Genomic DNA, 26,964 nt, shown 5'->3' with positions numbered 1-26,964 from the left:
ACGTGACGCCGAAGAGGTTCATTGAACGAAGAGTCTGAATCTGAGGCGTCCCTCAGCCTCAGTAGTTGTCAACGAATATATCGCTTGGAATAATACATTCTCCAGTATTTGATATAGCTACGGTAAGGTGAGGTCTCATGCTGCATGCCACATAGGCCAGGCTGGTTTATTTACATGCTTGAACGCCACAGGGAAACTGACAGCTAGCAATGTAGCCTAGCCACCAGGCTCTGGGTTTGGGGACCCAAACAATGCTGCAAGCGCAGGGTTGGGGGGGTCCATCCATTTGATCCAATAAATACATCGAAATTCCATTCAACAGTTGAGAAATGTTCTTGAACGTGGGTCGTTTCTAATGCACGAAATGTATTTTAATTCAATGATATGAGCTGGTTTGAAATGTATTTCATCCCAGTTCGCTCCGTTTCAAAAAGTGTTTTCTTGAATTGTTGTGCCTGACCCAAGTGTCATCTTCGTGATTGACAGGGGAAGATGACTGCGGAGGCGGTAGACCGGGTCGCTGTGAGCGGCAGCCGGCCAAGCACTCCTCCGCAGACCTCCTGGTTCGAGTTCCTCCTGGATGATACGTTGCTAGAGACACACCTTCTCAAGTCGCACCCAGGTCAACACAAACACACTGGCATTCATTATTTGGGATAATATGCAATAGAACTACGACAGCACATGAATGGTAGTGGACTCAAACTGGACTGGTTTGTGTGTATTCCTTTTCCTCCCTAGACCCTGTCGGAGCGCAGCTTATCATCCAGTTCCTGGAGCAAGCATCCAAGCCCTCAGTGAACGAACAGAACCAAGTCCAGCCTCCGGCAGATAACCGCAGGAACCGCACTCTGAAGCTGTTGGCCCTCAAAGTGGCAGCATACCTGAAGTGGGACCTGGATGTGCTGGAGAAAGGGTGTGTGGTATTGACGTCTCGCCACTAACTTACTTGAGAAATTGTTGTTGATGCTGTTGATCAGGGGAGGCTGGTGGAGGTAGAAATCGGAGGACAGGTTCATTGTAATGCATGGAATGCAATGAGGAAAGGTATCAAACACACATGACCGTCCTCCGATTTCTACCTCCACCAGCCTCCCCTGCTGCTGATGTAGCTCCACACTCCCATTGAGAAACTTGGGCTTTGACAGGGTTTATGTTAAATAGATGTCTTGGATGTCTTCAACTGACACATCCTGTTCCTTCTCTCCTCAGCTTGACGATCCCGGTGTTGAACATGTTGCTGAATGAGCTCCTGTGTGTGAGTAAGGTTCCGGCCGGGGTGAAGCATGTGGACCTGGATCTCTCCACCCTGCCTCCCACCACCGCCATGGCTGTCATAATCTACAACCGCTGGTGAGTAAGAGCCCAGTCCAGATTAGGGTTGGGCGATATCCATGTTTTCCTATTAACAATATTACTTTACAAAATATCACAATGTATGATAGTATTGTTTGTTGCTGAAGTATGTTGGAGACATACGCACTTTTTGGAGATCTTGTTGTCGTTTACCATGTTGTCTGTATTTTGTCTTTCAAAGGGCCATACGAACCATTGTGCTGAGCAGTTTTCCTGAGAAACAGACCAAACCTGGTCCCCATCAGATGAACATGTAGGTTTTCCTTTATTTTCTCAGGATTTTCCGATTAGAATAGGGTACTGTTTCACGTGGGCTAATCAATACAGCGTGATTAATTTTGTTGTCATTGTTGTTGACAGGTTGAATATTGTGCAGCAGGAGAAAGAGCTGACTGAAAATATCCTGAGTGTGGTGAGTAGGTGTAGCGGGGGAGATTTGGAAATACGCTCCCGTGATGAGTTACCGCTGCCTGCGACTTATAAGATTTATAGCCCTCCTCATCCCGAGGATGTCCTCTTGGTATAACGGTTTACACCTGGGTCATCCAGACAAGAGGTCCCCGGTTTTTAAACCCCACCACTTCCACAGGCTATTTTCTCTGAGAGACATGTTAGACTAGACAGCACTATGAGTGAATGCTCTCTGATAATAACCCGGTGCTGTTTTCTCCCCCACTGCAGCTGAAGGAGCAGGCTGCAGACTCCATCATGGTGTTGGAAGGAGCTTTGGGGCTGAAGAGGGACTTCTATATCCACACCCTGAGGACCCTGGACCTGCTGGCAGCTGACCCCAGCACTGCCAACGGGGAGACTGAGTCCTCCACAGCAGGGCTTCGCATCAGTGCAGATGAGCTTCACTGTCAGGTGGGTAAACCTACCCCCCCACTACCAGGGTTGGGGTCAATTCCATTTCAATTCTGTCAATTCAGGAACTGAATTTAAACTCATAATTCAAGAATGGAAATGGAAAAAAAAGAAGCATTTTCTTTTGAACTGTAAAATTGGAATTTAAAAATTCCACAGAATTGTGATCAGAATTCACCCTAACCCTGTAGCTTCGACCGTTAAGAAGAGAAGCACATCACATTGGATGCAATATGACCCCGTCGTTTACAGTGCTCACGTTGGCTGGAAACAAAACTCTTGTTCTCTGCAGGTTCATTATGATCTGGGAGGCATTTTCTTCCAACAAGGCTGCACGGACCAATTGGCCTATGAGAAGGCTAGAGAGCATTTCAGACAAACCAGAGAGTTGCTGTTGAAGGTACAGTATATTGATTTGCGTGTGTGAGTGCGTGCATTCCCTAATGATACTCCTGGACTGCCTCTCATATGGCCTTGTATCTACTCCAGCTTGACTCTGCGCTGCACTGTCACCTGGATGAGAAGCGCCTGGCTGGGTACTGGAACGCTTGCAGGGCCCTGACTGGAGCCTCGGACCCCAGTGACACCCAGCTTACGCCCTACGGACAGATCAACAGCCTCATCAGAACGCACAACTACCAGGTCAGCGCAGATCTCGCTACAAAAACAACAATCTTAGCACCAATGTTTCTGCTAAGTCTTATATTTCCCTCTGAAATTGAGTCTGAACTTAAGCTCTGATAGTATAAATGGAACTGTAGTTCCTAGTTATAGTGATGTTATAAACACAATGAATAACTGACCGCTCTCTCTTTCTCCCTCTTCCTTCCCTCTTTCCCTCCCTCTCTTTCTCCCTCTCTCTCTCTTCCCTCCCTCTTTCCCTCCCTCTCTTTCTCCCTCTCCCTCTCTCTTCCCTCCCTCTTTCCCTTCCTCTCCCTAGGCTCTTGTAGAGGCCTTTATCAAAGACAATATAACGCTGAGCTTGCCCAACCACTTCAGACAGTCTGTTCTCAGGGAGTTCCTGCACAAAGTCCAGCAAGGGTGAGGACACTATTGATGATCATGTCATTGAACCCCAATTTAGAATGGCATTTCCGATGTGCGTACATACACCACGTCACTTCTTCTTGGGCGTTAATCTTGCACACGTATAACCAAATGCTCAGATTGTTCTAGATTTCTCGAGATGGCTGGTACGCATCCACTACTAAGAGATGCTAAATGGCTGCCAGTGTTATGCACATGCTTCTTAACCATTCCTCATTAGGAAGCCAGCTCTTTGCGCTGTTTTTACTAAGCAATTGATGTAGTCTGTATGCTGTGTGGTGTCTTTTGTGTCTGTATAACTTTGTGTATGCCGCCTTCTTGGCCGGGGCTCCCTAAAATAGTAAAATACATGAAAATCTCAATGGTTACTTCTCTGGTTATATGAATATAAATAAAGTAAGAATTCTAATGCTGTGATTCCATGGCGTACGCAGGGAGAGGGGCCTGGAGGAGGTGTGTCATAAGCTGTGTGTGTGCAACGCTGTCCGAGACGCTCTGGAGGGGGAGGTCCTCAGCGTCCGTTTCCACCAGCTGCTCCTCAAGCCCAGCAAACGCCTGGTGGACTTCATGCTAGAGGTACCAAACCCACACACAGCGCCGGCATTCGTGGACATGAAACAATGAATTCCTACATACAAAGTGATGTAACTTTATGCAATAGCTGTTACAACTGTGACATAGTCCTGGTTAAATACAGGTTAAATTAAAGAATTGAAAAGTGCAATATGCTACATTTAACCTCTGCTACCGCTTCAGGTGTGCACACGGTCCCTAGACAAGGATCGTCCTTCGGAGACCTGTAGAAGGAACATGGCTATCTTCCTGAAGTGAGTGTGATGGAGTTTGTTGTGTTTGTAACGAGACTCACTTGTGAGCTATATTGTGACCAAGGACATAATGTGTTGTTGATGTAGCTGGATAAGGCTGATGAGTAAGGCTGATGAGTACGCTGATGCCTGTCTGCTCTGGCAATTATTGATATGCCCCCCTGCCCTATCATGATAACTGTGACACAGTAATTTATCTTGTGTGTGTACATTTGTTGTGTGGTTGTTATTGTTGTTGTTTTGTGGTTGTTTTGAACCTGACTGCACTACAAATTACCCTTGGGGGACAATAAAGATATTGACTGATTGATTGATTGATGTCCCCCTGCCCCATGCAGAACCCTGTGTGAGGGTCTGGAAGAGCTCCCCCTGGTGTTTATGGTGTCGTCCCACAAGCTGTTCATGGAGCTGCTGAAGGAGGACGAGAGGAAGGCCCTGGTGGAGCAGATGAGGAGGCGGTCGGCCACCATCAACCTGAGCGCCAAGCCTCTGCCCTCCTTCTACGACATCCCAGGTAAGCTTTATCTACACTACAGGAAAGCTCCTCAGTGATTTTTTTCCCCCCCATGTACAACAGTATGTTATAATAATAGGAAGACATTTGATTTGATAATCGCTTTCAACCCTCTCTACCCTCTGGTCGTGCTGTCCTGACTCCTGTTCCTTCCCCAGCCTCGGCCAGTGTGAACATCGGACAGCTGGAGCAGCAGCTCATCCTCACCCTGGATGCCCGCCGTATCCGACAGATCCTCATCGAGCTGCACGGCATGGCCGAACGACCCTTCTGGAGAGTCAACAACAAGGTCAGGGGTCATCGGAGTGACGTTTAAAGAGACCACAGCACTACGGGGTGGTTATCCCGGAAGTGGATCAAGTCAATTCCTAGACTGATCCGCACTTTGAACAGACAATCTCAGTTGAGGAGAGTAGGCTTAATCTGTGTCCTGGTAACCGTAACTAAACATAAAAACCGTAACTAAATATTTGTTTAAATGTATACCTGTCATTTAATTTGGAATGCTATCTGCCTAAAACCCTTTTCCTTGTACACACAGTGGGAAGTGCCTCCTGATTACATCAATGTGATTCTCAACATCAAAGACAACCTGACCAAAGACTTGGTGTACATCCTCATGGCCAAAGGTCTCCACTGCATCACCATAAAGGTATGTGTCACTGTGTCATTCAAATTGACCATTGTTACCATTGTTCTATTTTTGAGGGCTTTGGAGGACACTTGTCTTGCTATATCGCTTTCCAATTTAAGTGTTTATGACGACTGAACTTATATTTATTAATTACAAGGAATGAGATTTGTATTCATTCATCTACACCTGGAGCTGAAGTGAGCCTAATTTGTAAACCCAGAGGTTGATGATGCCATTGGCTGTGTTTCCTCAGGACTTCCCCCACGCGCGGCAGCTGTTCTCAGCGTGTCTGGAGCTGGTCACAGAGTTCTCCCCCAAGCTGAGGCAGGTGATGCTCAACGAGATGCTGCTGCTGGAGGTGCGCGCCCACGAGTCTGCGACGGCCGAGGGTGGCAGGGAGAGGCCTCCCCCAGACCTGGTCAGCAGGGTGAGAGGCTACCTGGAGATGAGGATACATGGTGAGTGGATGGAGGGAGGGGGGGAGAGAGAGAGGGAGAGGGAGGGGGAGAGAGAGCGTATCAGTGTCACACACTTTAGGTTTTTTGTCAAAATCAATACAAACAAACATCAAAGGTCAATCCCCCAGTCACAGATTAAAGCAAGTCCTAGACTAAATCACACTCTCAATGGATGCTCTCACTGAGGATGCTTTTAGTCTAGGACAAGACTTAATCTGGGTCAGGGAAACTGCCCCCTATACATACTTCCTTTTGTATAAAAACTTTCTCTTACATGTGATGACAGACCTTCGCAGCGTCAGCTTCCCGTCTTACTGGAAATCCACACTGTGACAGCAAGGCCATGTTTGTTTCTCTCCCTTCCAGATCTCCCGCTGCGACAAATCTTGGGGAGGGAGTGTGTGGCCTTCATGCTGAACTGGAGGGAGAATGACTACCTCACCCTGCAGGTTCCCCAGGCTCTGGTCATGAACAACCCCTACATCAAGGTATGCAACACGGCTCCTCAACCTAAGAAAGAAAAGGCAGAGGGGAAGAAAAAAAAGAGCACGAAGGCTCCCAAGTGCTCTGACGCTGCACCGCACAAAACAACGTCCACGTGCAAAAGTATGACACCAAAGTGATGTTCTGCGGCGTGGCACCAGGGTGAAGGCACACAGAGCAGTTAGAGCAGCTTACCTGGGATGTTGTAGGAGGAGGGCAGAGGCTTGGTGCTCAGGTTGAGGAAAAATGCATTTGGGAGCATTAATGTACTGTGGGCGGGCCTTTTTTCTTTCTTTACTAGCGTCGGTTGCTTACACGTTTTTTTTGGGATGTGCTTTTTACTTTTCTACGCTTCATTACACAAGACTCGATTATGTTATTATTATTATTATTAGTTCCCGGTGACTTAATCCTTAGCATGCAAATGATTCTGGCATTACCACTCAAAAGATATCACAACGGAGGACATTGTGTTGTTGAGAAGCCAGCAAATAGAGTCCAGTGAAGTTGTACTCTATTTGCCCTGTGCATGCTTCTGGACCCAAGTATTCTGATATCATCTCAAGTCATGCTCCTCCATCTCTCCTCTGGACCTCCTCTACCCCCACCCTTCCCCCTTTGACCCCAACAGCTAGGTCAGCTCCTGGCCTCCACCTGTAAGGAGCTCCCAGGTCCTAAAGAGAGTCGGCGTACAGCCAAGGAACTGTGGGAGGTGGTGGTGCAGATCTGCAGTGTGTCCAACCAGCACAAGAGAGCCTGCGATGGCCGCGTCAGCCTCATCAAGCAGAGAGAGTCCACTATGGGCATACTCCACAGGTAAGGGTCTAGAGTAGACACACCTGGGCTACAGGTTCTCTACCCTTCTTTCTGAAGTGTGCACTGCACTTGTTCACTCCCCATTGGACTTGATTGATTTAAGCACTGGCTAGACATGGGAGTCTGCACCTATTTGTTACAACTAGTCCTTACTTTAGAGAGAGGGGCCACAGCCATAGACTTCCATAGTTGTAGTTGAATGAATGTATATTGGTATACAGTACAGTATTGGTTCATATTTCTCTTTCCTTTGTGCTCATTATGTTTCCTTTGTCCTTTTTAGGAGTAAATTCATCACTTTTGTCAAGAAGCTGCGGGTGAGTAGAATGCAGCCGACGTGTGTCTTTGATAAGTGTACTGCATCTGAAGACTCTGGTGAAGAGAAGATGTTGGTAAATCTAACTTTCATCTCATATCTCTTCCAGGAGCCGCTTGTGCTGACCACCCTCATCTCGCTGTTTGTGAGGCTCCATAGCATAGTACGGGTACGTACTGTAAAGCCCCCTACAGAATACCGACAGTACCTAGCCTCACACCGGTGCTGGGCTGGCTACACAACACAAAACATGTCCTCTCCTGGTTTACCACCATACCAAATATCTCTCTCTCTCTCTCTCTCTCTCTCTCTCTTTCTCTCTTTATCTCTCTATCTCTCTATCTATCTATCTGTCTATTTGTCTTTATCCAGGATGATATTGTCAATGAAGTGACTGCTGAACACCTCGCCATCTGGCCTTCATCTCTTGCCAAGTACGAACTCCTCCAGAATGAGCAACCACTTTCTGTTGTGACATCTTTTAGTTTATCTAATGTACAGCTCAGCTTCTCACTATAACACTTTAGGATTCTCTATGTTCAACTCAGTTATACGTATGAATGGACATAGTATGAAGACTCTTGAATGTTTAATTCATGCAGGACAAGGTTACTATGATGCTTTGTTTGTTTGTTTGTCCTCCAGCCTGCAGGCAGTGGATGTGGAGGCGGTGGCTGTGACGGTTAAAGAGCTGGTCTCCTACGCCCTGACGCTCAACCCCAACAACCACTCCTGGATCATCACTCAGGCTGACATCTACTTTGGTAAGAAGCCCTGTCGTACTCCATACGTACACCCTCACTGGGGCAGAGTTTAGTGGGTGTCTTATCAGTCATAAGAACATCCTGGATGGTCCAGTTCTACCACCTCTAATCAACTCACCATCCCTCCAGTACCTACAACAATCACATATATGTCCAATATACCTGTCACATGTTTTGTGGTCATTCTGTCACATGCTTTTATTAATGTCTTTGTCCTCCATTTTGGCTCTCCAGTGACCAACCAGTACTCTGCTGCCCTTCACTTCTACCTCCAGGCTGGAGCAGTGTGCTCTGATTACTTCACCAAGGCTGTGCCCCTCGATGTCTACAACGATCAGGTAAGGAGGGAACGGCATTCTCTAGCGGTGTTCCCTCCCGGCCGACCACAGAGCAGTCGTGCTGGGCGACCATCAGCCAATGGTTGCCTGCCACGTTATTTACGCAACAGCCGCACTTTAGATTGCGACCTCTGATGAGGTTAGCTGAGATGTTAAACACCTGTCCAGGTGTTATTAGATCTGGCATTGTAGTTGGAACTGGAATGTGTGTTACACCCTGGTTCACTGGATGGTTGGTGAGAGGCTCTGCACTGTATTTTGACACTGTCTGTTACCTTTTCTTGTAGGTCCTGAAGAGAATGATTAAGTGCTGTTCGATGTTGAACTGCCACACACAGGTTAGTGTGTGTGTGTGTGTGTGTGTGTATTATACTCTTATCCTGTAGGTTGAGATTTGTGGATGTTACATTGCTGAAGGGTCTAATGATCTCTTTCTTGCTGATTAGGTTGCAGTTCTGTGTCAGTTTCTAAGAGAGGTAGACTACATGACTGCATTCAAAGCTCTCCAAGAGCAAAACAGGTACAGTATGACATGTGACATGATGGTGGTTCATAAAAAAAGGGAAATCAGACAAATAATTCTCTTGTGATCATATTTTTGTTTTAAACACATTTTCAGTCAAATACACAAATAAAGCACAATATACAAGAAGTCCTCACCTAATGACAACCTTTCATCTCATCATATCAATCTTTTAAAAACTAGAAACACTTATTGTTCTGTCTTGTTTTTCCAGTCATGATGCCATGGACTCATTCTACGACTACATCTGGGACGTCACCATCCTGGAATATCTGACGCGTATCCTTTAAACCTGCTATGGAGATTCATTTAGGTTGACTGGGTGACTTTGTGGATAGTCCTCTACAGATGGTCCGTAGATGTTCAACTAATTTCCAACAAACTGTTTTACACTAAACCTATCCCTTACCCCATTGTCTTACGACAGATAGCCTGACTCCATCCACACTGGTTGGTCAGGTGAAGCGTTGTCGGGCTAGAATGACGACACCTGACATAAGACAATGACCCCAACCCAAAATATAACCTCACTAAATTGGTTTATTTCAAGTGAGTCGCTGTTTATAAGTCTACAGAGGCTCAAACTGTCTAAATAATGTGGGTCGTTAACTTGTAAGCAATATACAAAATGTTTTCCCCTTGACTGTGCATGTAGACATCCACCATAAAAGGGGTGAAAGTGAGAAGAGACAGATTGCAGTAAGTGGCTTTTATACAATTACAGTTCCATTCTTTAATGCACAAGTCAGGTATGCATAGGTCGTAATCAGCCAACCACACATCTGATGGTGCTATGGTAGTGCCTTGACTAGACATGCAATATCTTCTGTGCGTTTTCTGTCCTCACCTCCTTCTCAGAACACATTGGAGGAGGTCTCAGGTTTCTTACCTTTGACCGTCTCCTCAAATGCATTTTCTACTCATTGTCCCGATCTGGAGAAACAAACTTTTTTTTTTACAAAAGGTGCTAAAAAGTGTATTCTGAATTCTCCTCCTCAGATCAAGGCCATTGGACAGACAGAGCTGAACGCCAGCAACCCAGAAGAAGTGCTGCAGCTGGCCGCACAGAAGAGGAAGAAGAAATTCCTGCAAGCAATGGCTAAACTCTACTTCTGATCTAGATCAACCAGGACCAATCAGCATGAGGAAAAACAATGGACATTTTTATTTTTGTGGTAGAAAATAAACATTTTCAAATAAATACAGTTCAGTTAATCTTCTGTACATTTCTACACATTTAAGTACAGTTTTACTCCCTGTGGTCAGAGATGGTAATCCCCACCTTGAGGTATACAATCAATGTCCTGGTTTCACAGACAGCACCCATTATATAAATAATTCTTTGAATTACATGAGCCTTATGCAGTGTTCAAGTTCAACAGATTTCACTTCTGTTGGTTATTTACATATTGGATATACACAAAACAATCACAACTTTCAGCAACTCATGTAATCATCCAGATATATTTACATTTCTTTCAGAAATTATACATTTTAATGTCCTAGTAAATGGCAGTGGAATTTAAAACAAACTAAGACCATTCTTATCTAAGCACACATCTAATTGGTCAATAAAACCCTTAATACTTTGATGGGAGGGTGTCTCTCCCCCCCCCAGCCCCATTCTGTAAGTCTGCATCACATCTGCCATTTATCCCAACCAGAATAAAACATAACAGCTGCAATTTTAACTATAAAATAAAACTTTGGCCAGAATTCAAGTTCATATCAGATACTCATATGCAAACATGTTCACTAAACAATGGGCCCCACCCATCCGGCCCAGAAGCCGGTTCTGAATAACCAGATTCCAGGGCCTTGGTTCGAAAGAGTTCTGCAAACTCTGGGTATTTGTTTGGTCCCTGACGACAACAAACAGATGGCTTCTCAGTGAACAGGACAATCTCCTGCAGCAGTCTAGATTAGAATACATCAGTGTCTGTCTCTGACAGCGAGTACAGTAGCCCAAGTTATTTTTTGCTGTCGTTTCGCTCCGCATCAGTTCCATCTTCAGAACCTTAGTCCATTCCTTTCTCTGTGCTGTTGGGTGGAGTTAGAAACTGGCTCTCAAACCCCCTCTGTTTGGCCTCGTCCTGAAATGATAAAACAGAAGCTATATCAAAAAACATTCCCAGTTCACCCACAGGGAAACATTTACCTACACCTGTGGATGAGCACATACTTGCCTAAAGTATTAAAACTCCTAACCCTACAAACAGTTGTCACATTGAAATCTAGTCTCTCACAGATTTCTTTTTTTTTTTATTAATTTTAAAAAAATGTATACAAGTCATTGCTTTTATGGCAACCTAGTGGTAATCAAACAGTTTGCTACTTTCTGAATGTCCCACGGGTGTCTAGAGAATTGGGAAAAAACTGTTTAACTACTGTGCTCCTCAGACATGGAATGAACTTCAGGGTAGACTGAGGTTGGAGCACTTGGTCCCTTACACTAGTCCTTGGTTAGGGACCAGCTCAGACTGTTTGCTTTTCATTGATTAATGTGTGTATTTTAAGCTGTTGTTTTTCTAATCATGCTTGTATTGTAAACAGGACACACCCGCAAAAGAGACCTTGTCTCAGCATGTCTAAATAAATAAAGGTTTAAAAAAAAAAAGTCAGCCATCTCAGGGCTAGGCCTACTCACCAGCATGGATAGGTACTCTGTATGCGTCTGGATGTTGTGCCTGTCGTCAGAGGTGATTTTGGCAAAGTCTTTCAGCTCTACCCTGGCCCATCCAGCCACGGTCTCTACAAAGGGAGCCATCCAATCAATACAGCTCTCCATGTCCGCCCACTTCAGGCCTGTTAGAGAGAGAGAAGGAGCAGTCAGTTGAGCAATCATACTTTTTTTTTTTTTTTTAAAGCAGTTACCCACATTATACAGTGGCACAGATATTGAAAACCAATAGGTCAATTGTGAGCTCTTGCGTTCTGCCAAGCAGCTGCTACAATAACAACAATAATAATAAATAATCTAGTGGCTTCTTACCACATGCTTTTTCTACCACCTCGTATGGTAGGAAATGGCACAGTGCTGAAGCGGCCAACACACTGTACTCAAAGTCCAATGAGTTGATGTCGAGGATACACAGATCTAGAAGCTGAGAAGAGAATGACGTCAATATAAACATAAAGCATGTCCCCCCCCTCCACTGGTTATGTGCAAGGCACCAAATCATTTAGTAAAATGTCCTTGATTGTGATAACTGCACATTAGATTAGATTAAACTTTATTGTCATTGTGCAGAGTACACGTACAGAGACAACGAAACCAAAAGTGCAAAAAAGCAGAAAAGTGCAGTGTGAACAATATATACAGGTAGTACAGTATATGAGCAGTATAAGTAGTGCAGTGTATGTATTAGCAGTAACATTATAAGCAGAATAAATAGAATGCAGTATGAACATTGATTGCATGTCTGTGATTTCAGTATTCTCACAGTATATACTGTGTTGCGTGTATGTCTGTCATGTACATGGTACTGCGTTAGGACAAAAAGTCCTAACACATTAAATAAAAGTCATCAACTGACTTCTGGTATTTGGTGGCTCAAGCCAAGACCTGGTTGTGTCAGCAAACATACCCGTGTGACCTGGACGTACTCCTCCTGGGGAAACTGCGGTCGAAGAACATCCGAGAGGTCATTCAACGACGCCATCTGAATGTAGAGCTTCAGCCACGACACCAGGGTCTCAGGACAGAGGCGCCAGCTTAGTGCCTGCAACACACATCAAGGATTGGGTTAGAAACACGTTGCTGCTTGTGGGGGTTCAGTAACAGGACACGTTGCTGGTGTGTTAGTAAAGGATAAGAACACAATGTTCAAAAGGGGACTCGCACACCACATGGTTTGATGATGCATTCAAGTGCTCCTCAGAAACTCAAAGCTTCCCACCCAGATTCAGCATCGGATTGTGTGTAGAGCTCCCCATAGGCCAGTTCTGAGATGGCCACGGATCACTTGAATGCAGCATGAGTGCCAGTACTTTTAAACTTCGCATATTTCAAGAGGTAAACATTTTATACATGCGTTTATTGATAAAGGACAAATACAGTAGAAAGAAACAGTTGTATACTAGATCACCCGTGTGATCAAGGGGTCAACATGGCCGAGTATCCTACCTTCAGGACGATCAACTCCATCTGTAGGATCTCCTCCTCCTGACAGGCCCCGTCCGTCACATAGGCTAGCTCATGGAGCTTGGGAGGGTAGATTTCCTACAAGAGAACAGATAACGCCATTTAGCAGGAGCTTTTTATCCAAAGTATCTTACAGAACAGTGAGTATATATTGGTTCCAAGCGTTAATCACTCCCACAGTGCCATGCTAGACCAATTGAGCCATATGCGACCATCAGCATAAACAAAATGGTTGCTTTCCAACACTGCACTCCACCCCCCCCCCACACAAGACAAAATAACAGAACTAAGGATCTGACTTCACCTCCTCCCCCGACTGGTGCCGTCTGACACCACCCTATGTGTGAAACACGGCGGGGTTTATGCATACAGGCAAGAATGTGTTTGAAGAGGGGCGGTGGAGGTTTGCGTCAATTAGCTTGAAGTGGGTGTGAAGTGTATTCTTATTGCGCGGGGGGGGGGGGGGGGGGGGGATGACAATTGACCATCAACAAACCAAACTTTAAAAGGACCAAAAGATTAGTTGTTGTGGAAAAGGTTCAGGGAGGAGGTCCATTTTATACTACATGTAATACAAGAGCTGCAAAATAACACAAAACGAAGGCCAAAGGACTTCCAACTAGGACGAGGCATTACCTCAATTTTCGAGGCGATGAAAAGCGAGGTGATTCCTATCAGCTGCAGCCGGTCCTTCGCCACGTCCTCTTGACTCAGCATAAACCTGTCGAAGTAGTCCTGCGCCAGGTAGAACGTCTGCCGGTGAAGAGTGTACACCTCGCTCACCTAAGTGTTGGGAGACAAAACCAGACCATGTAGATGCATACAATCACTTATCCACTCCTCCATCCATGATATTAGGAACAAACAGGACCCTGCAAATCAGGTCAGGCCACTGTGAAGCTCTTTGTGACATAACCGTTTTTGTAAAAAATACAATTTGATGCAGCTGTAGCATTGTGTTACTACTGTATTCTATACTGCTGCTACTACTACTACTGCATTTTCAAAAGACAAGAGCTTGCGAGGAAGAATTTCACTGGATAGTCAGCCATACACTTCCCTGTACATCATGACAATACAACATGGTCATTATTATACATACCTCCAGTAACCAGTCCAGCAGGATGGTTCTCATCCGGGGCTGTATTCTCGGATGCTGCTCCATGAAGCTCTTGCTGTGGGTGTATTTCTGCTCCTTGATCAACATCTTCTCCCACACGTCATTCGGGCAGCCCCAGCTGACCAAACCAAAGATACACAAACATAAAGATGAAGTAGCCTGTATTTTCCTCAAAATGCAGTTACTGTCCACTTGAATGCATAAACATAGGAAATCCATATCAGTCATTCAGAGGTTGAAGAGAGCTGGGTCACTAAAGTGACTTACCTAAGAAGGGGGAGAGGGGAAGGCTGTAGCGAGAGGTTACTGGAACTCAGGGTCTCATAGGTTGGCTCTTCACAGGTCTCCTCGACCTCCTTCACAGGCGTTTCGATGAGAATACAGGGGTTGAGGACTCCCTCAAGGACCAACTGGCTCTACAATATACATTAGAGATGATTAATATCACAGTTAAGAATGCTGCTTGGCTTGATAAAGATATATTCACTGGCATGCATAGCTTTCTGCTAAGCACACATTATATGTCAATGATGCATGTATTATTTGTACCTGAATTTCATTTGGACGTTTTGACAAGGTCAGAGTCTTCTTTGCTCTTCTGTTGTTTTGCTGAAATGAAAAGGTGATGTCAGACAACCAGCTGTTTAAATAAAGTTGAACTGAAACTTTATACGAGGGACGTTTTCCTTCCTTACCTTTGTAATCTTGCCACTATGTATTGGAGCATTTTCAGATCTCGCTTGCAAACGACCACTGCAAAAGAACATTCCCTTCATTATGACAAAAGAATAATGATCCCCAACAGCATTGGGGCCTAACAAGTTACTTTGATGAGCTAATGATTAGTGCTAGTTGCTAGCTGGCGTCTGTTCTTACCTTCGTCTAGTCATGATTGGATGATTAAAAGAAAGCAGCTTTTCTGTATAGGAAATATAAAACAGGTGTTAGTAGCTGATAAATCAAACATACATGATCACACTAACTTGGAAAAATAAATATGAAATATGAGCTAATGTTGTTTAGCTAGCCACACTGTAAACATAGGCGCCAATATTTCCTGAGCGCGTAATTTTGGCACACGTAGTAGCTAGCAACAACGCAAGTTCTACCCGCGAAAATCGAACCCAACAATTAATGTTCAAACATGTAGCGTGTACCCCATTACTTTCAAAAGGCAGTTCCATCCACTGCACGTACACATTAAATGTATCAGCTAGGAATATAACTGTAGCTTAAGACCAACTGCACAAAAGACAGATAAGGATTACACTGAGTGGCGTTAGTCTGGCTCCCTCCAAAAGTAGTAGTTAGCTGCTACTAGCTAGCTAACTTTATTTGACTCATCAGACCAAAACATGGTAGCAATGTCACAAAGCACAATATTTCCACGTCTGGATATTAATCATCACTACATTAATCAATCAATTACTATTCAGATACTAAACCAAGTAACGTTAGTTAGCTGCCTAGCTAAGCCTAGTCTCTCTGTGTAGTCAGAATTCTGATATAACTCGACTGGCTGACAAGCTAATAGCACACATTAGTTGGATAACTCAATACATGGTCCTCAGTTAGTTTAGACAAGCAATTCAGTGCACTAAACTCTAGACATACAATCAGACGAGACATTAAACTATCCAGCAGTAACTTACATTCCAAATCGCTAGCTCCAATATCCAGCTGCTGTTCCTGTCCTGGCCGGTGATCACTGATTAGTGGAAATGGTTTGTTCGGTACTGGCGCGCCAACAAGTATTTATCTCCCAGTTTGTCAAGTCAACGCGCATGTGTACTTTATGAAGCCCGGTTGGCCAAGAATGCTTGAAATTTGCAAAAAATGATTTATCGAAAATAGATATCTGTAGTTTGCTCATAAACTGCCTAGAATATATTGATTTGAGCCTAAATGTCATCCCTAAGCAAAATTCAACAGAGGTATCAAAAAGTACCGGGTGATAGTTAGATACAAACTCAGGGTTGTGTTTCTTTTGAAGCATATCGAGTTTAAAAATGATCTTCTTCCATGTCATATTTCAAACGATCACAAAGGCACTATTAATATAAACTTTCATTTAGAAATCTTTGATATCTTCGAAATGTCACTGTTTGAGTGCCCTCCCACCAGGGTGGAGCTACAGATCATGCTGACCAATAGGAGAGAGAGCACAAGGGACAACGTGCTTTTGGCTCGAAATGTAAACAAATGAAGCAGAGCGCTGCTGTCATCCCCTAGTATGTGGAGTGGACTCCCTAAAAACAAAGATAATAGACAGTTTTTAATACACAGCTTCTATGGCTATGCTAAAATCACGGTATGTCGCCCGGTTCGTTCCCGTTCGTTTAAGCTTGCCTGGTGTACTGGTTGGGCGGGATTTGCACTTGTGTTTTCTACCATTTCAAATGCTGCGATCCCTTCCCCAGAGGTGTGCACTCTCCTAGTCTTTCAAGAAATGTTATGGACTGGGAAATGATGAAGGTCTCCTCCTGCCATTGCTAATAATAGGCCTATTTTTGATAATATATGTGCTATATGACGATAAAGAGCACGAATGATTGGTAGAGAATCGGAAACTCAATAAGGTTCTCCTGTGAAAAACACGCCTACATGCGCCAGACGATCTAAAACGAACGCATCTGTACATTTTCACTTTCATATTTGTCAACTTAAGTCAACCCGGTCAGCCAGAAGAGGATGTGCCTGGTTCCTCTCAAGGTTCTCAGCTTCCTTTCTCATGGCATATGTATTGGCAAGCACTTTGTATGACAAAACAGTTTATTTTAATTTTATATATTTTGTTTCTTTTTTCAAGTTACATTTGATTGATAGTCTTTTGTGCAAATACAGTTTTGTGTACAGGTAGCCTACATTTTCATAGTAATGACTTTATTTTTTTTGACTTCTTTATTCAATTGCATTTCCAGTTTTTCCATACATATAGGCTCAAATGGGTTTCTGGTTTCAGCTTTTCATCACCCAAGAAATGTCATGGACATGTTTATCTGTTGGCAGACAGACATCTGTTGCTGTTTGTCATTATTCTGTTTAAATGTATCCCCTCAATTGACTGCATTGGAAAGGAATCTTGATACACTGCATTAGTGGCCTATAGGTCTAGTGTGTGTTTCTAATTGTGTTTCATTTAGCTTGTTACCCTAGTTTTAGTTCTAAGGAACTCAATGCTCATAGACTAGACTAAGTTCATATTCATCCAGCTATACTGTCTGTCTTGGTAATCAAAGTGGAGTAGATTAGATTAGATTAGATTAGATTCAACTTTATTGTCATTGTGCAGAGTACAAGTACAGAGACAACGAAATGCAGTAGAATGAATTGGAGCTTTTACCTACCAGGTGGTGCTTTGAAAAATAGTTTGACCTTACTTGAAGTTCTTGCTATGTGGTGGGGAGAATATTAGTGTTTGGTGCTCTCAGCAAAGTGACCCAAGTTAAGAATTGACAGAGAGTCAACAATTTAGCTGGTTTCAGTAGGCCCAATATATTCCGATATATAGATTTTTTATTATAATTCCTTGAAATCCGTGCATGTGCATAACACTCCATTTTCTCACTGAGTTGCTTCTACAATGTGAGCACAGGTTACGTATGTGACGCTATGAAGGAAGTGTGTTTGCCAGAAGAACAAATGAGCAACTGCACACCGTGCGAGCACATAGGCAGCAAAGGATGCCATTTTAGACATTTAGAGGTTACACAGTGTTCAGAGAAAGATTAGAAGAGGACATTTTACTTTTTTATTGATTGTAGTTACAGTAGTGTCTGGACTAGACAAAATGAAGTTGGTGAATATTCATAGAATCTTCCAAGTACTCTATCTCTGTCAAGGTACTGTAATGTGCTGTTTTGCTCTTTATCCTTCATTACTTTTACATAGTCTTTAATTTACTTATCAACCTGAAATATCTATCAAAGCTGATATGAAAAGAAGTATGTTTATTCATTTCATGGCAGCTAATAAATTTCGATTTCAGTAGATTTAGTTTGAGCTTTTTCATATATATTCAGATAACTAATAACTAATCTAATAGCAAACATATTTATTTCAATGTTTTAAACTATTGTTATAATAGATTGAATTATTTGGTTTCAAATAAAGACTTACGCTAGGATGTAAGAAAATGTGTTACGTTTGATATACTTATACTTAGAACATGGATGTTCAGCTTAACATTTTTCGATTTTTGGAGGTCTTTAAAACATAAAAATAGGTGTATGCATTCTACAGGTGGCCATCATAATGTGCTTGTAATTTCTTAGAGGTAATCATTAGAAACAAATGTTTAACAAACACAAAAGTTTAAAGTTACCACATTTTACACCAACTCACATGCTGAATACCAACACAGGATGCTGCATGGTCAAGTGGTTAGTTTGAAAGTCTTGCTTGTGGGCAAGTCCAGACCAGCATGTGGTCAACAGCATTGACAACAGTTATCAATTGACATGATTTGAAGTTATGTGTCACATGTTTCCTTGAGAGTGATCAGAAAATACATTGAAATTTGTTTTCAGCTTATCAAAATGTCATCTCTCAAACTGGAATGAATACATCCCACCTGGATGGAAGTGAACATGACAAAAAGCGAAGTGAGTGACACACACACACACACACACACACACACACACACACACACACACACACACACACACACACACACACACACACACACACACACACACACACACACACACAACCTTTCATCCATAATGGACTATGTTGAGTTTAATTTCACTCTCAAAGACATGTATTATGACCATTGAATCATTCTTGTTCTCACAGCTAAGCTAAACTAAGCTTTTGGTGCAGAGCTTGAAACCACTAGTGCTTGGTTAAACCATACAACCTGTCCTCCATATCTGCATGTTTTTTCTCAGTGTCTAAAATGTGTCACAGGATGTGGAGGCGGTTTTTGGTGCAATGCATTATTGTACTCTGCAGGTGCAATCAAATAAACTGAGATAGCAAGCTAGATAGCTTTGTAATAACACCGCTCTATGTGCCAAAACAAGTTGGCCCTCTCATGAAGATGTTGAATTCCCCAACCTTTTTCAATTCCAATTCATTTTTTCCTTCTTCTCTTCTTTTTCTCTATCTATTGAAGTCTAATGACCAACATTTTATGATACATCCTGTATGATTTTGGTACAATTATATACAGTATGGAACCACAGGCATACTGTAGCAGGGTCTCATTCCCATTATCACACAAGATATAGCGATATTATTTGTTGATATCAAAACACCCCTATGAAGTAATTATTATTATTCATTTCTAATTTTATCCCATTCTCAGTTGAGCTCAACATAACCCAACAAACCAAGGGTTGCTCCTGGCATCTGAGGATGGCTGTGAACAAAACCAGGACCTCAGTCCCACTCACTGCAGAGCTGAGGGATGAGGTGGCCAACCAGATCTGTCAGGACCAGGGCTGTGGAGGAGTCTACTATCTGAATGAGACCGATGCACCGCAGAACAGTATCTGCCTTAAAGGCTGCTCATACAGCGACAATCATCTGCAGAATTGCACAGAGGATGTAGGGGAGGGCAACTGCACGGTCCTGTCTCAAGTCACCTGTGGTAAGACTTGGTAACAGTGCAGTACATCACTTGCCTCTTGTTCCACAATATCAGTTTCCAATGACAATCAAGTGACACTTATTTTATTGACTATGCTTACATGTCACTATCTACAAATATAGTACATGTGTCAATATGGAATGAGATGCACTGATTAACAATAACCTTGTTGCTCAATAAGCAGGGGTAGAATAGGCCACAAGTAAACTACTTTGAAACCCATGAACCTGTACCTGTATGCATCTCTGGTTGTAGGGCACCAGGCTGTGCGGCTGGCAGGAGGTAGCCACCATTGCGCTGGGCGCGTGGAGCTGTGGCGGGCGGGTCAGTGGGGCACGGTGTGTGATGACCAGTGGGACTTGAGGGACGCTGATGTGGTGTGTGCACAGCTTGGCTGTGGCTATGCCCTCAGTGTGTCAGGGCAGGGCGGGTCCTTCCCTCTGGGCAGTGGGCCCATCTACCTTGACGAGGTGAACTGTACAGGCACAGAGAGGAACCTGTGGGAGTGCCCTGTCCAAGGGGACAGCCATGACTGTGGACACAAGGAGGACGCTGGGGTGGTATGCTCAGGTAAATGTCACATTGATCAAAATGTGCCATTTATAATCAATAGGTATTGTATAACATAAACAAAGGCGATTATATAACTTGATTGAGAAGTTGATTAAAGATATGATCACCACCAGGTCAAATTACACATAAAGTCCAAGACTTTGATTGCTGCTTTTATGATATGGTTATATATAGTTTTTTTTTTTATCTTTATATTTTATCTTTTATTTTATGCACTTTGACATTATTCTTGTATAATGAAAAGCACTTAAGAAACTTAATAAATAATAATAATAATAATAATTATTATAATTCTGGTCCAGTTACATTAATCATACATAATATTTGCCTAAATAATATCTACTATATTCTTATTCTGCACCTATTTACTCCCTTCCTTCTACAGAGCTGAGGGCAGTGAGACTGACGGGTGGACTGGACCGTTGTTCTGGTAAAGTGGAGATCCATCGTAACGGAACATGGGGGACAGTCTGTAACGACTGCTGGGAGAAGGAGGAGGCAGCCATGGTGTGTTCAATGCTGGGCTGTGGGGAGCCAGATACCTTCGTGGGATTTCCTTTCACTCACAACAATGGAACAACACAGTGGTATTACATGTGTAGCAAAAAACACACAAACCTGTGGCAATGTAGAGAATTTGCCAACCAAAAATTATTATGCACAGGCTCTAAAGCAGCAGCCGGACTTATTTGTAAAGGTAAGTGACCGAATGAGTGTATGGACTTGTGCATGACGATCTTAGCAAATAAATGTTTTATAAATGTGGAGATTTTATTAAAAAAAACAAAAAAAAAACATGTTTGATTAAATCTGTTTCTGGTTTCAGAAGGTCAGGCTATTATACTGTGTGTTCAAACTTTTCCAACAGTTGAAAATAACTTTGAATTATGAACCACACATTGACATTTTATACTTCAGATTGAGAATAACAGTATTTGATTCATGCCATCCTCTCTTGCGCAGGATCACTTGGGCTAGTTGGAACAGGGCCAGATCCAACACCTGAGAGCAGGACCACAAGTAAACCTTTCAGTTTCTTCTTTCTTCTTTATTCATTTGGAAGAACTTGCGACCTTTGAGAATATGAAAGTTGACATTATGTCCCTGTATCTTGTTTCCCATCTAGGACCTGGAACCACCACAGCCAGTTCCGCCACACCAAGTGAGGGCTTCTTTTTCTCCATGTCTGTGGAGCTGCTGTTGTGCATCGCACTGTCATTCATTCTCCTCATCGCTCTGGTCACAAATATTCTGCTCTGCTGCTACGGCAAGAGGAGAAATGGTAGGTTCCCCAACTACCACACACAACCTTAGTCTCAACTACCACAAAACAACTCAGTTCCAACTACCACACACCCCAGGGACCACTACCACACACCTCATTCACAACTACCACTACCATTCAAAACAGTTTGGCATTTTATAAAAACCTAGCACTAATGTTTCTGTACTATCAATGCCTTTCTAATGTCCACAGCACTCTTAGTTCAGCAGAGACATGCCAGCCTGCAGGTGCCTGTTCAACAGCAAGACAACGACTACCGTGACTCTGTTGATCTCATCAAGTTCACCAACAGCCCCACAGAGAACGATGGTGAGGGAGTCATACAGTAGCCTCTTTGGTCCTGCTCTATCTACCCTGTGCAGAGCTACCACTTTACAACAGTATATGTTTACTACTGTCTTTCTATGTTTACATGTCTTTTTTTTTTATTCTTTTTTTTAATATTAGTATTATACTGTTGTTACTGACAATCTGTTTTGATTTGTATGAAATTTAAGACGGTGATATCTGTTTATTCTGTCTTTTTTGTTTGTTTTCCAAAGGTCCGTCAAATCCCAGGTACCAGTGGACCCAGATGAGTAGTGTTGACAGCACCTCTGTGGATACGGAGTATGAACATTATGATTCAACTGACCAGTCAGCTGTCCCCTTGTCCACCTTTCGCAGTAAGAGTCCTTTATATCCTCTTTTATCCTAAGAATCATTTACTCTTTACACCTGCCTGGTCGACCAAGATCTGTTTGTGCAATCAGACATTTGGCATGACAAAGACAGTAGGAGTTGGCTAATAGCAACGACCAGGCTGCTCTTTATATACCTTTTCAGTGTCATTAACTTTAGCTAAAGATTGTAATCCAGACTTTAAATTCAGTTATGTTCATATGCAGAGAGCTCATAATGTAAGCACAACTTTTGGAGATATTTCCTGACCGCACATATTTGCCTCATCAATATTATCTTAACTCTTAATTTGACCTCAGATTCCCTACGACACAGACAAGAGAGCAGGAACCCCTTTGTGAGAGCTTCAGCTCTAGACTGCCTATCTGAGGAGGGTGAGTCCATTTTGGTGCATTGCTATAGTAACTGAAAACAAATCCCACCGTCTCTCCTGTCTTAGATACTGAACAAATGTATATTCGATCTGTGATAAACTAAAAACTTGTATTGTTTCAGCCTGCGATCCAAACCATGTGATATCTGAACATGCAAACCACTTGAACATTCTACCAAGAGATGATTGTTCCAAAGTTCCAGAAGACTACAATGACATTCCAACTGGTGAGGGTGACTATTTGAACCAAGGGAGGCTGGTGGAGGTAGAAATCGGAGGATGGGCTCATTTTAATGCATGGAGTAGAGTGAGGAATGATATCAAACACGTGTGTTTTGACCCCTCAGTGATTTGAGGGTTACGTTGTGATTCTCTACCCTTCATCCAGAAGTTTGCACTCGGCCACTCCCCCTCAAGCATCCAAAGGCATTCGATTGGCGCAAGCATGGCTGGAGAGAGATTCCACCAGTGAAGGCTGGTGGAGGCAGAAATCGGAGGACATGCTCATTGTAATGCACAATGATACAATGAGCCCCTCCTCCGATTTCTACCTCCACCAGCCTCCTCTGAATTCCACCGTATTGCTTACACCAGTCCATTCCTTTTAAATCCATGAGGGGGAGTATATGAGTGCACACTTCGGGAGAAGGGTAGAGAATCGTACCACAGTCGAGATTTTGATTCGTTGACTGTGTTCCCGTAGACTCTTTTGAATCCTCCAGCACCTCCTCTGGGGAATGCTATGAAAATACAGGAAGAGATGTGGAGAGTCTGCTGACACAAGGTAAAGCAAACATGCCACTGTGCAAACTCTGCAATAATTCCAAATATGTTTCTACTCTACACTCCTTGTTTTCTATTCTCTTCTAATCTATTTTATTTAGGGTAAGTAAGTAAGTAAGTTTATTTCTATTCAAATGACTTGTTCTTCTCCATCAGAGGAAACTGATCTGTGGCCATCTCCCCCAGATGCCCATAATGCAGTGGATCATCTACAGCTCCCAGGGAACCATGACCACACCCACTCTGACGTCCACTCACATGACCACGGTATGTTGGTACTGCTATTGAACTACCAGACCTTTACATGGGGACAGTGGAAGCCGGTGGAGGAAGAAATCAGAGGACGGGCTCAACAATTCCTCATTCCATTCCATGCATTACAATGAGCCCGTCCTCCGATTTCTACCTCCACCAGCTTCCCCTGCATGGGGACTGATGCTGGGGTCTATTTTTTTCAACCCTGTTCCTAAAGTGTGCACTATATGCACTTCCCCACAGCGTAGGATTGGGGTACGCATTCAGATCCATGTAGGGGACTGCACAGCCGCACACTTCATGGAAAGGTGTAGAGAATTGGGGCCCAGCATCAGAAATGCTATCTATTTTTTATGCACTGTTTGTTGTTAATCAATCGATGTTGATCAGTATTCCCATCAGTCACTCCTGGCAATACTGATGATGAAGATGGTGCTCTGTACTCCCCGGTGAGCCCTGACCCTAACCAGACCTCTTCAGACAGCGACTACGATGACATCGCTAACTACCTGGAGGGACTACCAGGCCAAAAGCTTCTGAAGTAGGAGGACCAGAAGTGATGTTATGTGGAGTCCATCTGCTGCTGACGGTGTTGCTACATCTTCATCATCATCATCATCATCATCATCATCTGACCTCCTGGAAGGCTGACCTCCTGGAAGGCTGCTGTCTCTCCATCAAACTTTTGCGTCCTGAGCACTTGCTGTGAGGCTCCCTGAGAGGTTTTCTCCAACTGGACTGGCCCCCTCTTTCCACCTCCCTTCCACCTCCTGTTCCACCTCCCTTCCACCTCCTGTTCCACCTCCCTTCCACCTCCTGTTCTATCTCCCTTCCACCTCCTGTTCCACCAGTCCTGCTCCATGTGACTGGCCCCAGTCTTTTCCAACCTGTCTTCCTGACATCCTCTCCCCACCGTTCACTGCTTTTGAAAATCTATGCATCTCTGATTTTAGTTATTATTGTTTTTCACTGTTAAGTGTACTGAAAATCCAAATGAGCTGTTGTGCTACATCTGGTGTGATGTTTACAATTTGGGTTCTGACATTTTATGTGTATAATAAGTCATGTGAAATAAAAATGTATAAAAACAAATGTATAACATAAAAAACAAGGCTCTGTGAAATGCACTTTAGAGTTTAGTTTAACTTGAAATATTGCATAGAAGTCGTAAACATGATCTAAGAAATATCTACAATATCGATATGTTCAATGTCAATACGTTCAGTATCCTCTAATGAGATATACTTTGTGTCCTTACTTTTTCATAAATTCCACAAAATGTACTGCCATTTTCATAGACCAGTTTTCAGTAATGTAAAAACATGATCATTGATATGTTAGTAATGTATTTTGTTTGTATTGTATATAATACATATAATATGTATTTGTATTATTATTATTATTATTATTATTATTATACAGTATTATTCTGGTGTGATAATACAAATGATCACTGGTAAAGTATTGTGTATGGTGGTGTTTGAAATAAAGTACTATCAAAGCATATATAGTAAAGGGCTCAGTGCACCGACAGTACTTCCAGCACATACCTTGACATCACTGCAATGGCAATACCAAATTCAACCACACAGTGGCACTGCAAGCTGACATTTGACCAGTGCTTCTTAAAATGTCTTCTTATGAAAGTAAGGAATAGAAATAGCTTGTGACACCATAAAGCCAGAAACATTATAAAATACTGACGTTTTCCTGACTCTAATGATATGTGACATGTATCTATTCATAGTTAGCCGGGGAGGGGATAATCAAATGCGCTGTGAAAACCTTTGAAACAGGAACTGAACGGTGGCTCAGCCCTGGTCTGGAGCCAAAACAAACCATCACTGTGGCTTCAAACCAACCTTGGCATGGACTGTTCTTGGTCCATTACATCTCAAACAGCTGCAACATATCAAACCAGCGTCTGGTTGGCTACCAAATGGTCCAATGCAATGACATAGGGCCCGGTTTGAGGAAATGACAACAAACTGTTGAAAAGGCACCTTTAGAACAAAGGGATCTCCATATGAGGTGTTTGGTAGTGATTCATAGATAACCAGTAGAACATGTAGAACATCTCACATACGAAACATCAGGGTGAAGCAGAAATAACTGACAGTGTGCATGCATGGATTGTTACGTAGAACATTGTTGTTTTTATGTAAGGCAAAACAAACAAGGCTGTTCAGCAGTGGGGGGTTGAGACCCAAATGAATTTTGCTCATCCTCATGGCATAGTTTTAAATCTAGATAAACAGATGAATTAAGGGGCCCCTGTGATCACTCTAAACCCAACCTCTTTCACATGTTAGAGAACCTGGTACATGTAACAGCCCACCCACCACTATGCTGAGATTCCATCTTGGGGCATGTTTGTATGATATATATCATAGAGACTCCTAGAAGTGCCATAAAACTAGCATAACGACCTCCTGTCGAACGCTAACATTCACTCTGTATGCATGCCTTGTGCCAGGGAAACCACACTGCCTCAATAGATAACCGGTGTCATTGATGAATCAGAAAGAGTTGTGTGTAAAGGAAGGAAATAAAATAGTTTAACACAAAAAAGATTAAAAGATTAACCGCACTGTTTTTACAACACTCATTCAAGCATTCACACCGAAAGATTAGTTTCCATAAGTCTATAAGGTGCTTAATAACAAAAATGTTGACTTTGCCTAGTCTTTATTTTCACTTTTATTTCATGAGCTGGATTACTCAGTAGAAAATAGAGAAAAAAAGAATGTTACTCCACCTTGAAATCCCTGGTGGTCTCCCGTCCAAGTACAGGTCCTACCCTGCTTAGCTTCCGAGATCTGATGAGATCACACATTCTCAGGCTGGTATGGTATTAAGTGCTTGAACGCTAGCGAGATAGGCTTCTTATACTGTAACACTCACCCCTTCAAAATGTTGACATTGCCCTGTTTGCTCTGTAGGGTGGACTCCTGTTAATTGGTACCACATGGACTGAGGACCTCACCTCATGATCCAAAAAGATGGTGTTGTTTGATTCTGCACTCTTCAAATAAAAGGTGCTAATGAGAACCAAAAAGGGTTCTTCGGCTGTCCCTGTGGTAGAACCCTTTGAATCACCCTTTTGGGTTCCATGCATTCCACAGAGGGTTCTACATGGAACCTAAAATGGTTCTTCAAAGGGACAGCCCAAGAACTCTTTTGGAACTAAGAGTGTAGTACAGTTGTACTTGAG

The 26,964-nt window shown here is 43.1% G+C and overlaps 3 protein-coding genes across 6 annotated transcripts; 2 read left to right on the top strand and 1 right to left on the bottom strand.

Annotated features, from left to right (window-relative positions):
- The first annotated feature begins 11 nt into the window (after positions 1-11).
- ints8 (integrator complex subunit 8) lies at positions 12-10,088 on the top strand. 2 transcript variants are annotated; one of them, XM_083684974.1, is made up of 28 exons: positions 12-127; positions 487-622; positions 742-916; positions 1,213-1,353; positions 1,538-1,609; positions 1,717-1,768; positions 2,038-2,220; positions 2,513-2,620; positions 2,710-2,862; positions 3,161-3,261; positions 3,702-3,843; positions 4,024-4,094; positions 4,433-4,608; positions 4,767-4,897; positions 5,150-5,260; positions 5,496-5,700; positions 6,067-6,188; positions 6,815-6,999; positions 7,283-7,316; positions 7,425-7,484; positions 7,688-7,749; positions 7,961-8,079; positions 8,314-8,417; positions 8,705-8,755; positions 8,864-8,937; positions 9,155-9,219; positions 9,596-9,639; positions 9,940-10,088. In XM_083684974.1, exons 2-28 carry the CDS (start codon positions 493-495, stop codon positions 10,054-10,056), a joined length of 2,988 nt encoding a protein of 995 aa, XP_083541100.1. In that variant the 5' UTR covers positions 12-127; positions 487-492; the 3' UTR covers positions 10,057-10,088. The 2 variants fall into 2 exon arrangements, with proteins under 2 accessions (XP_083541100.1, XP_083541099.1); XM_083684973.1 differs by having other exon boundaries at positions 16-122.
- Positions 10,081-15,912, bottom strand: LOC310815241 (G1/S-specific cyclin-E2-like). 2 transcript variants are annotated; one of them, XM_083684975.1, is made up of 12 exons: positions 15,857-15,912; positions 15,081-15,123; positions 14,900-14,957; positions 14,754-14,813; positions 14,472-14,620; positions 14,187-14,322; positions 13,721-13,867; positions 13,067-13,162; positions 12,528-12,662; positions 11,933-12,044; positions 11,588-11,745; positions 10,081-11,033 (listed from the first exon to the last, which is right to left on the bottom strand). In XM_083684975.1, the coding sequence occupies exons 2-12, from the start codon at positions 15,092-15,094 to the stop codon at positions 10,959-10,961; spliced, it is 1,140 nt and encodes a 379-aa protein (XP_083541101.1). In that variant the 5' UTR covers positions 15,095-15,123; positions 15,857-15,912; the 3' UTR covers positions 10,081-10,958. The 2 variants fall into 2 exon arrangements, with proteins under 2 accessions (XP_083541101.1, XP_083541102.1); XM_083684976.1 differs by lacking the exon at positions 15,857-15,912 and having other exon boundaries at positions 15,081-15,190.
- A 2,013-nt stretch (positions 15,913-17,925) lies between these two features.
- On the top strand, positions 17,926-24,295 carry LOC310814913 (T-cell differentiation antigen CD6-like; the record flags this gene model as incomplete). 2 transcript variants are annotated; one of them, XM_083684479.1, is made up of 14 exons in its annotated part: positions 17,926-18,046; positions 18,734-18,808; positions 19,516-19,800; positions 20,056-20,370; positions 20,759-21,070; positions 21,337-21,393; positions 21,500-21,655; positions 21,851-21,967; positions 22,201-22,323; positions 22,639-22,713; positions 22,835-22,939; positions 23,416-23,496; positions 23,682-23,762; positions 24,141-24,295. In XM_083684479.1, the coding sequence occupies exons 1-14, from the start codon at positions 17,995-17,997 to the stop codon at positions 24,293-24,295; spliced, it is 1,989 nt and encodes a 662-aa protein (XP_083540605.1). In that variant the 5' UTR covers positions 17,926-17,994. The 2 variants fall into 2 exon arrangements, with proteins under 2 accessions (XP_083540605.1, XP_083540604.1); XM_083684478.1 differs by having other exon boundaries at positions 23,652-23,762.
- Positions 24,296-26,964: the final 2,669 nt, after the last annotated feature.

Source organism: Argentina silus (genome assembly GCF_951799395.1).
Source record: "Argentina silus genome assembly, chromosome: 14".
NCBI classification, from domain to species: Eukaryota; Metazoa; Chordata; class Actinopteri; order Argentiniformes; family Argentinidae; genus Argentina; species Argentina silus.
The sequence above is the reverse complement of the archived record's forward strand: the minus strand, read 5'-3'. Positions and strand labels throughout refer to the sequence as shown.